We start from the raw sequence: 17,898 nt of genomic DNA, 5'->3' as shown, positions 1-17,898 counted from the left end.
TTGCGAAATCTGCAAAGATGATGTAAACTTGGTAAATCGAATGTAATGAAGTTATGGCAAAGAGTAATGACATATTAACAGTTTGGAACTTACTATTTCAGTATCAGTGGTTGGCTGGGGAGTTGGGGTTTGACCATGTAAACTTGGACCATTACCATCTTGTACCTATGATAACAAAATTGTTACACATTAACATATTATAACCAAAAAAAAAAAAAAAAAAAAACATAACAAAGCTCCAGTAGTAGCTCACCTCAAGTTGTCTTGCACTACTGCTTTCTCCCCTGTAATTCACTACCTCTCTTCTGTTCTGTGGACAAGTTCTGCTATTGTGTCCAATCTCTCTGCATTTGGAGCATCTCATCCTAACTCCACCCTTCCTCATATGGTATTGATTAACAGGCTCTTCTGGACCCCTTATCCTTAATTTTCTGGGGCCTCCTGGGTTGTATTCTACATAAGGGGGGGTCCACATGATCGTAGTTTGTCTTCACCCATTGGTCCTCTCCAGGCATTGGATAAAACAATTTCATTATAGGCTTTTTTATACATCTCAACAGTATACCAATCATCTACATAATCTTCGAAGTCTGCATTAAAAAATCAAATTGCAGACATTGCATGTGCACATAGGATTCCTGTCAAGTCCCATTGTCTACAGCCACAAGTTTTCCTTAACAAATTTACAACATACTGCTTGTTATTGTGTGTCACTTCATATAACCCATCCCCAGCATATGTGTTGTACCAATGCCCAGCAACCTGTCCAATTTCGTCCAATTTTGCAACAACCCTTGGACAAAGCCTACCAGCCATAGTGCAAATGCCATCCCTCTTTGTTTGATATCTCTTCATCAACTTCTTCCTTATCATTTCCAGCATAGATATGATTGGCAGGTCACGCGCCTTCAGAATGTAAGCATTGAAGCACTCGCACAGATTGTTCACAAGTAGATCACACTTGGGAAATGTATTGAACCAAGCCCTAGACTGTGAGCTTGGGTCAATCTTTGACAAATAGTTGTATGCTTCTTGACTTATAAGCTTCAATTCATCCATTTCCTTATGGAAATCAGTTTCAGTGTATGTTGCTGCTGCAGCCCATAACTTGTCCTTCAATGCAAGACCACGATGACCTATATCTCTGTAGTTCGCATACAAATGCCTTACACAAAACCGGTGGTCACCTCTAGGAAGCACCACATCAAAAGCTGGTTGCAGCCCCTACAATTGGTCACAATAATAAATAAAAATTGGTTACCTTTTGATGAAAACAACGAAAATTAAAAACAAAGAAACATAATGAACTTAAAATATAGTTACCTTTTGACGATCAGAAATAAATGTCCATCCTTATGCAGGGGGTGCCAAGATCTGATTGCAAAGTCTCAAGAAACCATATCCAACTGTCTTTGGTTTCTGCCTCAACAACGGCAAGTGCCACTGGGTACATGTTATTATTGCCATCCCTCGTAATGGCAGACAAAAGCTGTCCCTTATAAGTCCCCTTCAAAAAACATCCATCTAACCCAATAATAGGCCTACAACCAGCTCGAAAACCTTTCTTCAGGGTAGCCAAAGAGAAATACAACCTATGGAAACATGCTGGGTGGTCAGGTAAATGTCTATCAATCTTCATCATCACACAACTACCCTGATTCGTTTGTCTAATTGTTTCACAATAATCCCAAAGCTTATTGTATTAAAGCTTTACTTTGCCCTGAATCATTTCCTTTGCAATTCTTCTAGCCCTATACATCTGCCAATTATTAACATCAACACCCCACTTATCTTTAACTTCCCCAAGAATTGCCTTCAACAGCATGTTAGGTTGTGCTCTAAACTTGTCAATCACTTTATCAGCAATCCAGGATGATTTCACAGTCGAATTCCTATGCTTCCTTGTACAAGTGTGTTTGGCCTGTATTGACCTAATTTCAAATGACTCCTCATCCTTAGATTTACAACCGTAGACCCGATACCTACAACCTAGATCCCTGCATACCACAATACATTTGGATAGGTAATTCTTTTTAAACCTTATACCCTTCCCATTTCTTAAATTGTTCTCTCTAATAGCTTCTCTAAAGACTTTGATTGAAGGAAATCTCTGCCCATTACTCAACTGTGGATTGTACATGTCAGTTTGCTGAAATTCTATTTGCCTAGTTACACATGTGGCAAGAGATGAAACCTCATTCTCCTCATCACTTCTGGGAGGGGATACAAGAATGTCACTTTGTGCCATGTCTGAGTTTGCATCATCATCATCAACCTCATCACCATAGCATTGACCCCTTCCACTAACTTGTATTATTGCTCTCTCTGCATTTGCATTTTGATTATCACCCTCCGCCTCCTCATCACTCTCCTCCTCATCATCATTATCCTCCTCCCCATCCTCACACTCATTACCATCCCCATCACCCTCAACACCACGCTCCTCAACATTGCCCCCTTCCATGGATGGCACAGGAAGGTTGTTATCTTCATCAAACATGTCCGGTTCTAACATTTCTTCCCAATCAGGATCATCTCGATCAATCCTACTAATTTCACCATATTCACAATCATTATCATCATTATCATCTTCATATTCATCATCATTAATTGTAGGCTCATCAAATGAAACACGGTACAACGTAATGACTAGTACCCCTACATGTGCAGCAACCATTTCCAACACAATATAGTCTGATGAAATTAATTTCAGATCACTTTGGATACTACAACCTGGCTGTACGTAATACACTAGATCCCCTGACTTGTATCCATACCTTTTTACTATACCCTCAATCTCAAAAAATGACAACTTGTCCTCTTCAAACTTCTCATCATACACATCTACCTCACCCCCCACATATGCGCACGTAAACCTCCTATTAATCTTACCACCGTAATGCACCTCAAATACAAACTCTCTTGTAGTCATCCTAAACAATAGAAGAAATAAAGAAAATTAACAAATCTATAAAATATTAAACAAATCAAGCTTAAGTAAATATTAAGTACATATTAATTAATTAATTAAAGTTAATCAATAATTACTATTTCACATGTATGATAAGATATGTTGTTTTTAGTATAGCATGCACATGTAGCCAATAGATTCAATAATTAAATGGTCAAATGCACATGAGATTCATTATTAACAGTTCAAGTCTTACATGTAGAGAAATCCCCACCATCCATCATGGTCATCAGTTAGCCCCATGCATGTTGTTATATGTGCGCGATTGATGGTACTACCTAGCTTGCTTTTTATCCTTCAAACAAATGGTCGCCTCTCATGCTCTCATTACCACTTTCTTTGGTTTTCTTGCATCCACATTTTTCTTTTCAGTTTGGTTCCGCAGAAAAATATCTCTTCTCTACACATGCATTAAATAATTTGGGTTTGTAGTTTACAATGTTAAGTCACATACATGTGATGGAAAGGCCAAAAAAGATTGTCTCAAAACATTTCTCCTTTACACTTGTTCAACATCTTCTTAAGGTCAAATCCTGTTGGGATTATTCTAGATCGAATACAAATGGGCACGGGACACACACACACACATCTAGATTCGAGAAATACATCATATGTATTATAATTGGCAAAGAGGGACATCTATCTTCATTGTCTGCTCTTTATGAAGTCACTAAATTTGGATGGTGTCTGATGACATGCACAAAGGGAGTTTTAGTAAATGAATTAATGGGTTTTAATGAAATAAAGTAGTATTTAATTCTTTTAAAACAAACATAACCAAAATTTTATAAAGCTAATTCATCTAATTAAATTCAAGAAAACCAATGAAAGTGGATTGACAAGAAAACTAATTCATCTAATTACCTTGATTGAAAAGTTCACAACAATATCATTTAATTTATTATGTCGTCTTAAGAATGGACAGATCACAAGCATCATATATATATATAAATTCTTTTTAACAAAAGAATTAATGGCACCAAACACGTCTCATCATTAAACTTTTAAGATCTAATTTTGTTTCCAACATATATAGGTGAGGCCAAACACGCGATATAGGGACCACCCAGACGACATTTATATATTATGTTGAAGAGGTAGTGATGAGAAAAGAAATATTTCTTTAATTAATGTTTCCCAGCCATGGAAGTAGTAGAAGCCTAGAAGAAACCTATTGTTGATGATGCAGATATAATTAGCCGATGAGGTAGAATATTATAGCTGTGGGCTCTCATAATGCTTTTGAGAAAATTTGACACATTTATTGTCTCAACAACCAAGCATGTGCATCGTTTTCATCGTTATTGAGAAGCAATGTTATAGAAACCATTTACTCTGAATGTCAATATCATACTTTACGTAGGGGACCACAAAAAAAAAAAAACTATACCCATAGCATATAAAATCCACAGAACCCATCAACCCCTATGCGTAAAACCCATCAAACAATAAGCAGACAATAAACCCATAAACCATAAACTACAAATATTATTCAATGAAACCAAAATCTCCAATAAGCAGACAAGCAAAAAAATATACAAAAAAAAAAAAAAAAAAAAAAACAAACAAACAAACAAACAAACTAAGGGATCCATATCATTTTCCTTTCACCATAAAATCAATTTCCCTTCGCCCAAATCAAAACATCAATAAAGAAAACCTAAACCCATCGTGAAAGAGAACTCTACAAACCCTAAAAATAGGAAAACTCAATTAAATTTAGTGTTAAACCTTTAGTGGCCGAAATCTTGAAAGGAAGACGTCTTTTGCCCCACGATCTATATGTTTTTTGTGAATTTAATGGGTTGGTTAAACAAATTGCAGGTGAGGCGAAGTGAAGTGACGAACTAAAAACGGCGTGACAAACTGAAAACTGCTGGAAGGGGCTCTTTTGTTTGCTGAAATCTGCTGAAATCTGATGGAGTGATGAACTGAAATCTTGAAAGGAACAAATCGAACGTAAAAGACTGATCTTTTTCAAGCCAACACCCAAGGAAACTGATCTTTTTCTCATGTGAAAAACTGTTGGACGAAGGTTAACGTTGTAGCTGTTGGACGTGGTTGTAACTGTTGGATGTGGGTTGTCTAGTTGCTTTCAAACTGTTGTTGTCATGTTGTAGTGTTGCAAGGAGTTTTTTTTTTGAAACCCTAAACGACAAGTTAAGTTGGATTTGTTTTTAATTTGATTTTTTTTTTTAAAAAAAAAAAAGGGTATTTTAGTAACTTAACCTCAACAAAACGACGTCGTTTTGCATTTTTTATCCATTTTGACGGTGTTAACTAACGGAGTGGCCAAATTGCAAGTAGTAGTAGGGGTGCAAAGGCGGTTACGGTTAGCGGTTAGTGGCAATAACCGCTAACCGTAACCGCCTTAGTGGTTAGTAGATTTTACTAACCGCAACCGCTATTAGCGGTTAGCGGTTAGCGAAATAGATAACCGCCCGCTAACCGCTTTTTTAAAATTGGGCTTTTTTTTTGGGCTTTTTGGGCTTATTTTTTTACCCTCATTTTTTTTTCTTGTATTTTTAATATCTTCTTGGGCCCAATTGCTATAAAAAGAGCCCATATTGAAAGATCAAAAATATTTGACCCAAAATTTAGGATCACCAATCCTAAATTTGTACATTTGTTCTTGTTTTTGTTTTGACTACAAATTCATATGCAAATATTTGACCCAAATATTTGGGTCAAACAGAAAAATCAAAAATATTTTACCCAAATATTTGGGCTTATTATATAATCATATGATTTAATGATCAAGTCATCATGTGATATAATCATATCAATTATAGTGATAATATATAAATTACTAAAATTATAATGATAATACATTAATACTTAAATTGTGTTTATAAGTAACACATTGGTCATTGTTTAATCCAATGTCAATTACTTAATTTGATATTATACGAATCATATGATCATTGTATAATAATAATATGATTCACTTGAAGTCTTGAATAAAGTATTTGAATTGTCATTGAATCATATGATTAAATATTGATATTATACATTTATATTATTCATATACATATGCAGACTTATATAGACTTATAACATATATAGACTTATAAGTTTATAACATACATTGGAAATAAGTCTCTAGATATTTAATTGTTGTATTAGTATGAATTGGTATACTTATGAGTTATGTCATATTATATATGGATAATTTGTTATTATATAATCAAATGATTTAATGATCAATCTTATGTGATATAATCATATAAATTATAGTGATAATATATTAATACTCAAATTGTGATTTAATTATTTTTAAAAAAAATTGTGATTTAATGATCAAGTGATTATGTTATATGTATAAATATTTTTATAATTATAATTATAAAAATATATTATATAAAAAGGCGGTTAGCAGTTAGCGGTTACGGTTAGTAAACCCAATAACCGCTAACCGCTAACCACTAGGCGATTATAACGGTTAGGCGGTTAGCGGTTAGCGGTTAATACGGTTAAGCGGTTAGAACGGTTAGCGGTTAGAGCGGTTAACTGGCGGTTTTTAACCGCCCACCTTTGCACCACTAAGTAGTAGGTAGTTTGGGGGCTACTTTATTACATTTTAAACATTGTGGGGCTAAATTGCAAATGACTGGTAGTTTGAGGGGCCATTTTATATTTTCCCCTAACATTTAAAAGGCTCTGTTTACTTCGATGTAAAATTGTTTCCATAAGAAAATATTTTTAGGAATGCTATTTTCCCTGAAAATGTTTTCTGTCGAAAGCATTTTACGGCGTTTACTGTGCACACGGAAAATAATTTTTTTTTTAATATTTTTTTTCCAATAAGGTCCCCACCGGGACCTGCACAGGACTTGTTCGAAACCCTGCAGGGACCTGCCCAGGACCCCTCCGAGACTTGACCGGGACTTGTCCGGGACCTCGCCAAGACCTACCCAGGACTTGCCCGGGACCCGCCCAAGACTTGACCGGGACCTGACTAGGACTTGACCGGGACCCCGCCGAGACCTACCCCGACCCACCCTGGACTTGCCCGGGACCCTCCCAGAACTTACCCAGGACACCGCCGGGACTTGACTGAGACCGGCTCGGGACTTGCTCGGGACCCCGCCAGGACCAGCCAGGGACTTGACTGGGACCCGCCGGGACCTGACCGGGCAAGTCCCAGACGGGTCTTGGGTAGGTCCGGTCAAGTCTCGAGCAGGTCCCAACGGGGTCCCAGGCAAGTCCCGAACGGGTCTCGGGCAGGTCCGATCAAGTTCCGAGCGGGTCTCGGTCAAGTCCAGGGCAAGTCCTAGGCGGGTCCCGATCAAGTTTCGGGCAAGTCCTGGTCAAGTCCCGGCCAAGTCCCAGCGGGGTCTCGGGCGGGTCCCGGTCAAGTCCCGGCGAGGTCTCGAGTGGTATCTGGTCAAGTCCCGGGTGAGTTCCAGTCAAGTCTTAGGCGGGTCCCGGTCAGGTCCTGGGTGGGTCCTGGGCAAGTCCTGGTCAAGTCTCGAGCAGGTCCCGGTCAAGTCTCGACGAGGTTCTAGACGGGTCTTGGCAAGGTCTATCGATTTAAAAAATGAGATGCTCATAGTCGGAAAATGGTTTCGGTCAAAAGGAAAATATTTTCTATTGACCACTATTTTACGTCGAAGTAAACACCGTAAAATATAAAAATCATTTTCTAAAAACCATTTTACGTCGAAATAAATGGAAGTATTACTCTATTTTCATTAATCCATCAATTAATGTCGAGAAATTTCTTTTTCGATACGACATGATAAGTAACACTTATATATGAAGAGTCCCTTAATTCTAGGCCATTTGTTCTACATTCATTTTCATCCGTTTAAAATTGAAAAACCAGAATATTATGTACGCATAAGTAATCAAACAAAGAAAACTGTGTATTACAAAAAAATAAAATTATATAAAATTAAACAACCAAAATATTAGTTAATGAATATTAATTATTTCATACTATTTTAACTGATTAGTCATAAGTCTATTACACTAGGAAAATGATGCTCTCCATTTCAAATCCCCTCAATTTTTTCTAATTAGTGCATTTAGAATGGCAAAATTGTCCATTCACTTCTATATGTTTCAACTATTATCAAAGTCAATTCCACTTCACAGTTGCAGAAAATAAATAATCTGAATTAATTGAGTAATGCTATAAGTCCTAAGTTTTCCTAGAGTCATTCCAAATGTGATGTGGCTTTTAAAATTACCGTTTGATTTGAGATGTGATTTATTGACTTTTGATCTATTGGTGATTTTAAAGCCACATCATATTTGGGTTGACTCTAGGAGGACTCCTTCATTAATGTATGAAGTGTAAGAGACAACTATAATCAAGAGTTTCTTATTAGTTATAGTATGGTACATATCAGATAAATAAGCTAGCGCCATCCAATCCTGTGGTTTTTATCTTTAGAGATAGCATTGCCCGTGTGGGTTGCAGTGCCTTGGCAAGTTCTCCCACAAGATTGTTGTGTTTTTTTTTTTTTTTACTCCATTTTTATCCTTAGAGCATTCACAATGGTTTATGTATATTTTTATGCACAATGACTAATCAAAACCCACTTTATCAAGTTTAGTTAATGAGTTTTAAAATACACCATATATCTGATTATATATATATATATATATATCATTTAAATTTTATTTGTTTTTATTTTTTTATAAGGATTCCGAAAGATCATATTTTTCAACTTTTTGGAAAAAAGGGATGTGAAGAGAGAAATAGTAGGAGAAAATCTTGGGAAAAGAGAGATGTGGAAGAAAAATAGTAGGAGAAAATAAAATGGCTCCCCTGAATAGTGCCGCTATATATACTGTTTGAGAATAACTTCTTTAAGGTCTGGGCACAAACCAAGGTCTTTGTGCCCTCCAATAAGAGGGCGACACATCAGTGTAGAACACTAGAAACAAAAATACGGAAATTCTTCGAGAGCCACCCCAGCCACCAACCTGCAGCCGGAGATGACGCCAGCCGGTACAGAAAACGCCGGAGAATGGAGATGACACCATCCGGTACAGAGAATGCCGGGTAAGAGAATGGTGTTCCCCCTCCTTCTCTCTGGTGCCCCCTCTCTCTCTCTCACTGGCGGCAACAAAAAAACAGACAAATTTTTAATTTGAGAAGAAGGGAGAGAGAGGGAGCACCTGCAGTAGATTTTTTTTTTTTTCCTGCTGTCGGTGTGTGTGTGTGAGAGAGAGAGGGGGGAGCACCGGTGTGTGTGTGCGAGAGAGAGACGGAGAGGGAGCACCTGTGTTTGTGTGAGAGAGGGAGCATAGCAAAATAGAGAAAAAATTTCTCTGTTGCTGCCGGTGAGAGGGAGGGCACTGGAGAGAGGGAGGGGGAGCACCGTTCTCTTACTCGGTGTTCTCTATACCGGACGGCGTCATCTTTTGCTTTCTCTGTACCGGCCGACGTCATCTCTGGTGGCGTCTCCGGCGTCGTATCCGGCGGTAGGTTGGTAGCTGGGGTGGGTCTTAGAGAAAAATATGAAAAGTTTATTCTAGAAGGTGTTTTGTTTTAGGTATTCTAGAAAAAAGATTAGGTGGAACACCATATTTTTGTTATAGTATTCCACATTGATGTGTCGCCTTCTTATTGGAGGGTACAAAGACATTGATTTGTGCCAAGACCTTATAGAAGTTATTCTCATACTGTTTTATTTTGGCTAATCCAATAAAATATCCATTTTGCTTTTTTTTTTTTTTTTTGCTAATCCAATGTGGGGGTTTTTTTTACAAATCTGATTAACTATTTTAGATAAAAGTACTATTTGGCTCCTTCATTGTAAATGCTAATTCCTATAAAATCAACAACCATATTTGATTAATGCTAGAAGAAGAAAACATTACACATCTAATACATCTAACTCAAGGACGACTCATGAAGTTTTCCAAGATATGAATTAATCTGCAAATTGTTTTTATTTTTTATTTTTTATTTTTTTAATTATTTTTAGGGGTAACTTCATTTTAAACCCCTGAATTACCATGTGATTTAACAATTCCCCAAACTTCAAAACTTCTCAATTTGAACCCCTGAACTTTCAATTGCAGTTAATTTGAACATCTCCGTCAGATTTTAAACGTTAAAAGTAAAATAATGACGTTTATACCACTGACTTTTTTTATAAAATTTCAAATTTACCCTTGATTCCAAATTAAAAAACTTATTCTCAACAGTTTTAAAATTGCTATTTTTTAAAATTGTAGTTATTAAAATCGCGCTTTAATAAACTTAAGACCTGTTTGGGTGTGCGTTTGATGGGCCTAAAAGTGCATTTAAGATTCAAAAAGTTCATTTGAAGGAAAAAAAAAATATTTGTTTGGTAAAAAAAATTGAAAACACTTTTAACAGTCTAAAAAGCTTAAAAACGCCCAAAACGCACACATGCTTTTAAAAATGAAGCTTTTACCAAAAAACGCTTTTTAACTTAAAAGTTGTACTTCTCAAACACAATTTCAAATATAGTCTTAAATACATTAATTTCTTTTATTATTATTATTATTATTTTCTCAATGTGAAATACAATACTTAAATTACACTTCAACATCATACCGCGGAACCGGCACGGGCACCTCCTATAGCAGCTCCGACCCGCCTTCTAGTCTACGATGGAACCACCTTTATGGGTGGAAGCGGGCTTCAGCTTTCCCAAATATTTTAAAACCCCCCAAAATGATTTGTTTTTATGAGTATTCTCCTTGAAAAATTTATTTTTCATTTCCCCAAAAAGTTTTCTTTTTAAGTTTTCTCCCCCACACACGTCAAGATCTTGTTCCGCCCCTGTTTCCAGGTACCTCCTGACCTGGATTATCGTCGGGCGTCCCTCAGGTGACTGGTTTGAACAAATCAAGCCCAGTTCGAGCACCAAACAAGCCTCAACCGGATCAAACGTGCCCTCCAGCCTTGGGTCAACCACATCAAGAATTTTTCCTAGGCTCCATTTCTCCCACACCCAGCTCACCAGCGCGACCTCCTCGAGGGATGCTTTTGGATCAATGGGTCTTCTACCACATACCACTTCCAGCAACAAAGCACCAAAGGCAAACACATCGGAGCTGCTTGTAGGCATGCCGGTGAGTATGAGCTCTGGAGCCAAATAACCCATCGTGCCCACCAACCTGGTGGTGCTTGCGTTGTAGCCGTGCAGCCCGTGCTCGTATAGCTTAGCAAGACCAAAATCGCCCAGCTTTCCATTAAACTCCGAATCCAATAACACATTTCCTGCCTTGATGTCTCTGTGAAGTATCTTTCGGTGACTCTCCTCATGTAAATATGAAAGCCCTGAAGCAACATTTTTGAGGATCCTGAGCCTTTGCTCCCAGCTCAGGATTGTTTTAGGCTCATCAAAGAGGTGCTTGTCCAAGCTTCCATTCGGCATGAATTCATACACAAGTAGTAGATCATTTCGCCGACTACACCAACCCAACAATTGAATCAAATATCTATGACGAAGACAGCCAATACTAGCAACCTCCGACACGAATTCTCGCATACCTTGTTTCGAACCATGGGAAGTACGCTTGACAGCAACTTGGGTGTCTGAGTTCGCAAGAGTTCCTCTGTAAACTCGACCAAAACCACCAACCCCAATTATCTGTGTGTCATTGAAACCCCCTGTTGCTTTCTTGAGCTCATTGTAAGAAAATCTACGCGGTCTATCAATTAGATCATCCACCCATGGCTCAGGCAGAAAATTCCTATGGATCCACCTCACGATGTATAACATCCAGTCAAACAGAAAAAGCCGCAACGGCTCCCTGATCCTCCTGAAGATGTAATACGTCAAAGCAATAAGCAAAATCACAGCCAAAGCACCTAAAACAGAGACACCAACAATTAGGCCTGTGTGATTCTTTTTGGCCCCAGTGGGGAGCTGATGGAGTTTATCCAAATAAAGATTGTTAGCATCTCCTCCATTCATGTTGAAGCTCCACCCCAGGATATAATGCGAGCTCGCGTGTGAACCGGTTGAAGCAGAAAACCCGATGTACATGGATTCTTGAAGAATATCCGACAGATTCACTGTATAGGACAAAAGTATAGACCTGGGTCTACCTGAGTCCTGCGCAACCTTTACATCTAATTGATTCACCTGCGAATTATATTCGATCCAAGCCTGAATTACTTGACCACTCTTCAAGTCAAGCTCTCTCATGTTCGTATCACTTCCCTTAAACTCCATAGCCGGAACAGATTTCTTCGATACGATGCTATTGATGTCGAGGCCAACATGGTTGTCGTTGAGGTCATGTAGCTCCGGGTCCTTGAAAGTGTAGAATTCGACCGCAAATACGTGGTTTGAGAAGTTCCCATCTTTGCTGGCGTTGAAGAGACCAAGATAAGGGCCTGGAGCAGCCCTCGGAAGCTCTTTTGTGGGAGAGATTGTGAAAGCAAGGCCATCCCCGCCTGTCTGATCATGCGCTGTGATTACAGCAAAAGCGAACGCGGTGGAGAAGGACATGACTTCGCCGCTGGAGTTTTTGAACTGGATTGGATATGAATAAAATGCGTGGCCGACGACTTGGAGCGAGTCATTTGTTAGCCGAAGCATGCCATTGTTCTCAAACGCTGCAAAGCCATTTAAGCTCATGTTGTTTCTTGCAGCACTAGTACTAAACCCATTGCTGAATCCGCTCAGCAAGAGTCCACCATTGGCTAGATCAGATTTTACTGGGTATAGAAAAAGAAGGAAGACCCAGATAGAGACGAGATTTTCGGCAGCCATGCGAGAGAAAAGAACTTAGCTTTCTGAAGCAGAGGAAAAGTTCAACTTCAAACGAATCTGCCCAGCTATCCCTGACAGCCCGATTCCCTCACGATTTTTTAATCTTCTCAACAAAGAATCTCTGCAGAGATTTCACTTCCACAGAGCCACCCTATGCATAGCCATTGAGCTCTGTAAACAGCTTTACAACGTTTTTTTTCCTGAAAATCCCCAAAGATCAATCAAATAGGAAACAGACACCGCAATTCTTGCACCAAGCAATCTTCACACTTAAAGCTTGCATTGAAAGCCTTTACATCTAATGCCACTTAATTCATTTTCATATAGCGGACCAAAAATATCCACGATCCTAATTGAACATTCACATAAACCATAGAACCCATTTTCTATCCCTTAACCCCAACTTACCAACACAAACGGATAAAAATAAAAGATATAAATCTGAAATGGGTACTGTCTTTTTCTTACCTTTGGCTCTAAAGTCAACCGAATTGTCTACAATCTGTGGCTCTAAGCGAAGATTTGCAAACGACCTAGTTCGTAATTCGAGCTTGTGTTAGAGAGTTCACACTGTGAACTGCTTGTAGACAGAGGAATATAAAGAAACAGTACAAAAATCCATTACACTCAGAATTTCAGGTGAGTGTGCCGAGAAAAAGGAAAATAAAAAGAATGAGAAATATACTAACCAAGAAAAAAGGTAATTGAGAAATAGGAAGAGGATTTGGAAGGGAAATGGCGTGGGGGGCTCGCAGAGGATGAAGGAGAGATGGTGGGTAGAAGGTTTGAAGAATGGAAAATAGTATATCTCGGGGACCAGGGGTTGTCTCGGAAGCTCCATCTACGGCAATTGCCAACGTCTGCCTGGAATTTTCTTGAATACATTATTGGACTTCTTTTTAGTCATCCCACACGTTTTCACAAATTTATTGCAAACCGTGTGCATGCACTTCTTTTGTCAAGCTTCCTCGAGAAGCTTTGACAAAAGAGGGCACTTTATTTGAAAAAGTGCCCTCTTTGTTGCTTATTAAAGAACTTCGAAAAACAAAAAAAAAACAAAAAAAAAAGACATTCCGTCATTTTGAGGGTGTTTGGCAAACCCTGGTTTTACACGGCATTGTACATCTCTGAGTTGGTGCCTCTCCAGGTACAGTTTGGGGTTCAACAGACTGACCCAGCCGGTTTGAAAAATAAAAGTATAGATAATTTCTATTTTGCCCTTTCAAAACACTTTAACAAATAATTGTCTAATCTTTCATAAGGGCATAATTATCTTTTAACAAAAGATGGCTTATCACATACACAATTAACCGTGTGGTCAGAAGGCACTGATCGAGGAACAGTACCATGAGAAGTGGGGAATGTGCTGCAGCTTAACAAACAAGGCCTTTTAGTAAGAAGCCGAGAGAGAGAGAGAGAGAGAGGGAGCAACTTTAGTTGAGCTCGTAGAAAACTGAGCAAGTGCAGAAATAGAGCATTGTGTAGGAGCAAGATATATTGTGAGTTGAGAGAGATATATTTGGTTGTATTTGGGTGTATGAGTGTTTTAACATTCTTTTATATTCTTCCTCTTTTTGAATTAGTGAAATCTTTCTTTACTATTGCACTGTAAATGTAGGTAAATTGTCAAATCAAGTAAATATTGTGTTCTTGTATGTCTTTTGTCTATTTTTCTTTTAAACACTATCTTACATTTGTTCCGCTTGAATGATTTTGGGAGAGATTGGGACCTTTCGTACAACATGTTGATGCGGGCCTATGCCCACTTAGTCTTTTGTTTCTTTACAATTTTTGTTACGAACTTAAGTTCGTAACAAGATAAATTAAGTTTTAAGGAGACCTAAACCTTTCAAATACAAAGTTTGTGATTAATTATTTTCATGCATTTATTCATAGCATAACCTCTTTAAATAGACGATTAATTACATATTACATAAAAGAACTAGAGATGAGTTATCATGAGACTCTTATTAAAATAATATTATAACTCTAATATGGATAGGATTAGCCGACTTATGCTATAGATAATATAAATTTAATACATAAAAGTCTAATATGGAAATGCCGTAACAATTTCCAACAAAATTTAGAGGAATTTCTACTGCACTATTTGCTCCTGACCTTTAGTTCCTCACTCCCGTCCATTAGTTTTCTTTTTTCTTTCTTTTTGTTTGTGATTTTCTTCAAAAATAAATTGTGGAAGACATGCACCAATAAATCGTGGGTTGGTTTCTGTGAAATTTTCACCAACTAAACAACCCATTGGGTTTATTTTTTTAGTATAATGCATTATGAGATTTTAGTCGTTGGGCGCTGCTGTCAAGTGTTTGACCAAATGCAAGAAAGAAACACTTATGAAAGATCCAAGCTGACGGGGTCGTTTCGGAAGCTGTTTCTACGAAAGATCCAGCAAAAAAAAAAAAAAAAACTTTCAAGACAATTGATCTGCGTGGAATTTTAAGGGAAAAAGGGTGCTGGCCTGATGCCTATATAGTCCTTCACATCTTTCCAATTTCCAACAAAATTAATAGGAAGTTCTATGCACTATTTGCTCCAGACCTTGGCTCCTGCCCATTAATTTTCTTTCTTAATTTCTATCTTTTTGTTTGTGACTTTCATCAAAAATAAATTGTGGAAGGCATGTAACAATAAATCATGGAGTTAGCAACTGAGTTTGCTGTGAAATTTTCACCAAGAAAGTAGACAATTGATAAGAGAAAATTGATAAAAATGTTATTTTAATTATACATGCATGTGTATTTTAATTTTTCCTTTTAATAGGGATTATGTTTTCTCTTTTCCATTAGGATTATGATTCCCCTTTTCTATTAGGATTAGGTCTTCATTTTTCAATTAGTATTTGTTTTCGTGTTCATTGTTAAATTAGGAGTTGCCTAGCCTATATAAAGACATCTAGTCTTTGTTATTTTTTAATTCAGTTTGAACTATCAATTAAATTGAAGTCTTTCAGAGTTATTTATTCGTTTGCTTATTTAGGGCAATTAGGGTCTTTCTCTTCCCTTATTTGTTATTTCTTTTTGGAAGCTTTGAGTTTGTATTGATGGATAATTAATGACAATTGAAGATAATTATAGTTTGCGTCAAATTATTCTTTTATGCTCTCGTATATGGTTTACTCTCATAATTAGTGTTTGTGTGGTGGATCTAGCTTGTGGCTTACTCCAACTAATTACAAATTAATTAGTGTGGAGGCATTACGAGTAACATTTTTAAGTTAGTTAATTTGAGTTGTTATAATAGTTGTCCTGTAGGCTGTAGTGACCCAAATAATTAATTAAGCTTAGGTAGCTTAGTTAAGGGGTTAATTTGGGTTTTGGGTCACTAAGGACACTAGAAGGATAACTTGAACTTTCGGACCGGACATACGCTCATATTTGTAGTGCGGACATACATGGGGGGATCACCGTACGTACGCTCCTCAAATAGTACACGGACGTATGCTACTTTTTGGAATACCCCTTGGATAATACCTCGACGTACAAGGCTGTCTTTAGACTGCTGTGTAAATAGTACCGGATGTACGCTAGGGTTGGCAGACGTCCACTGCTCTTCTGGAGAGTTGGTAGAGCCACTCAGCTATAAATACCCCCTACCCCTCATGAATTCTCACATTCTCTCAAACCCCCATGCTGCGAAAATCTCATTGTGTGTGTTGTGAGGTTTTGTAATACGTCAAAGCAATAAGCAAACTCACAGCCAAAGCACCTAAAACAGAGACACCAACAATTAGGCCTGTGTGATTCTTTTTGGCCCCAGTGGGGAGCTGAGGGAGTTTATCCAAATAAAGATTGTTAGCATCTCCTCCATTCATGTTGAAGCTCCACCCCAGGATATAATGCGAGCTCGCGTGTGAACTGGTTGAAGCAGAAAACCCGATGTACATGGATTCTTGAAGAATATCCGATAGATTCACTGTATAGGACAAAAGTATAGACCTGGGTCTACCTGAGTCCTGCGCAACCTTTACATCTAATTGATTCACCTGCGAATTATATTCGATCCAAGCCTGAATTATTTGACCACTCTTCAAGTCAAGCTCTGTCATGTTCATATGGTCATGTAGCTCCAGGTCCTTGAAAGTGTCGAATTCGACCGCAAATACGTGGTTTGAGAAGTTCCCATCGTTGCTGGCGTTGAAGAGGCCAAGATAAGACATGGTTGTCGTCGAGGTCATGTAGCTCCAGGTCCTTGAAAGTGTCGAATTCGACCTCAAATACGTGGTTTGAGAAGTTCCCATCGTTGTTGGCGTTGAAGAGGCCAAGATAAGGGCCTGGAGCAGCCCTCAGAAGCTCTTTTGTGGGAGAGATTGTGAAAGCAAGGCCATCCCCGCCTGTCTGATCATGCACGGTGATTACAGCAAAAGTGAATGCGGTGGAGAAGGACATGACTTCGCCGCTGGAGTTTTTGAACTGGATTGGATATGCATAAGACGCGTGGCCGACGACTTGGTGCGAGTCATTTGTTAGCCGAAGCATGCCATTGTTATCAAACACTGCAAAGCAGTTTAAGCTCATGTTGTTTCTTGCAGCACTAGTACTAAACCCATTGCTGAATCCGCTCAGCAAGAGTCCACCATTGGCTAGATCAGATTTTACTGGGTATAGAAAAAGAAGGAAGACCCAGATAGAGACGAGATTTGCGGCAACCATGCGAGAGAAAAGAACTTAGCTTTCTGAAGCAGAGGAAAGTTCTGCGTATTATATGCTAGTAAACTCGTTGATTGGAAATGGTAGGGGTTGTTTCGGAAGCTCTATCTACGACAATTGTCAGTATCTGCCTAGAATTTTCTTGACTACATTATTGGACTTCTATTAAAAAAAAAAAAAAAAATAGGCCAAATCGGGGTACGTGGCTCCAGCCACCCCTTGGCCAAAATGGGGTGGCCGGACCACCCCATTTTTGGCCCCAGCCACCCCCTGGCCGATCTGGGGGTGGTCGTGTCACATGCTAATTAATTGAAGTATGTAATAAAGAGATTGAATAAAGCACTAGATTAATAAGATACGAATACAAGGAAATAACAAGACTTGATTACAAGGAAATAAGATGAAAATATAGGAAAATAACCAGACATGAATATAGATAAATAAGTTGGCTATTCGAGGTGCCAGCCTCCAAGTACACACAAGATAATTCTTCTTCAGTAGTCAAACCCCACTCCACTTCCTTGTTAAATAGAATAAGAGATAT

The 17,898-nt window shown here is 38.3% G+C and overlaps 1 protein-coding gene and 3 pseudogenes across 1 annotated transcript; all 4 read right to left on the bottom strand.

Moving 5' to 3' along the window:
• Positions 1–603: 603 nt before the first annotated feature.
• Positions 604–2,932, bottom strand: LOC148583056 (uncharacterized; annotated as a pseudogene).
• Positions 2,933–10,520: 7,588 nt separating this feature from the next.
• LOC132166422 (L-type lectin-domain containing receptor kinase S.4 pseudogene) lies at positions 10,521–12,873 on the bottom strand (annotated as a pseudogene).
• A 3,475-nt stretch (positions 12,874–16,348) lies between these two features.
• On the bottom strand, positions 16,349–16,753 carry LOC148583055 (L-type lectin-domain containing receptor kinase S.4 pseudogene; annotated as a pseudogene).
• Positions 16,754–16,763: 10 nt separating this feature from the next.
• LOC148583054 (L-type lectin-domain containing receptor kinase V.9-like) lies at positions 16,764–17,357 on the bottom strand. Its single transcript, XM_088511520.1, has one exon. The coding sequence runs from the start codon at positions 17,355–17,357 to the stop codon at positions 16,764–16,766; it is 594 nt and encodes a 197-aa protein (XP_088367646.1).
• Between the last annotated feature and the right edge of the window lie 541 nt (positions 17,358–17,898).

The sequence above is a fragment of the Corylus avellana genome, chromosome 11 (assembly GCF_965113065.1).
Source record: "Corylus avellana chromosome 11, dhCorAvel1.hap1.2, whole genome shotgun sequence".
In the NCBI taxonomy this organism is placed as follows: domain Eukaryota; kingdom Viridiplantae; phylum Streptophyta; class Magnoliopsida; order Fagales; family Betulaceae; genus Corylus; species Corylus avellana.
This window is presented reverse-complemented; position numbering and strand designations above follow the sequence as displayed.

Excerpts from the sequence above, each read along its gene's own strand:
- LOC148583054 (XM_088511520.1), bottom strand. The coding sequence starts at position 17,357 with ATGGTTGCCGCAAATCTCGTCTCTATCTGGGTCTTCCTTCTTTTTCTA.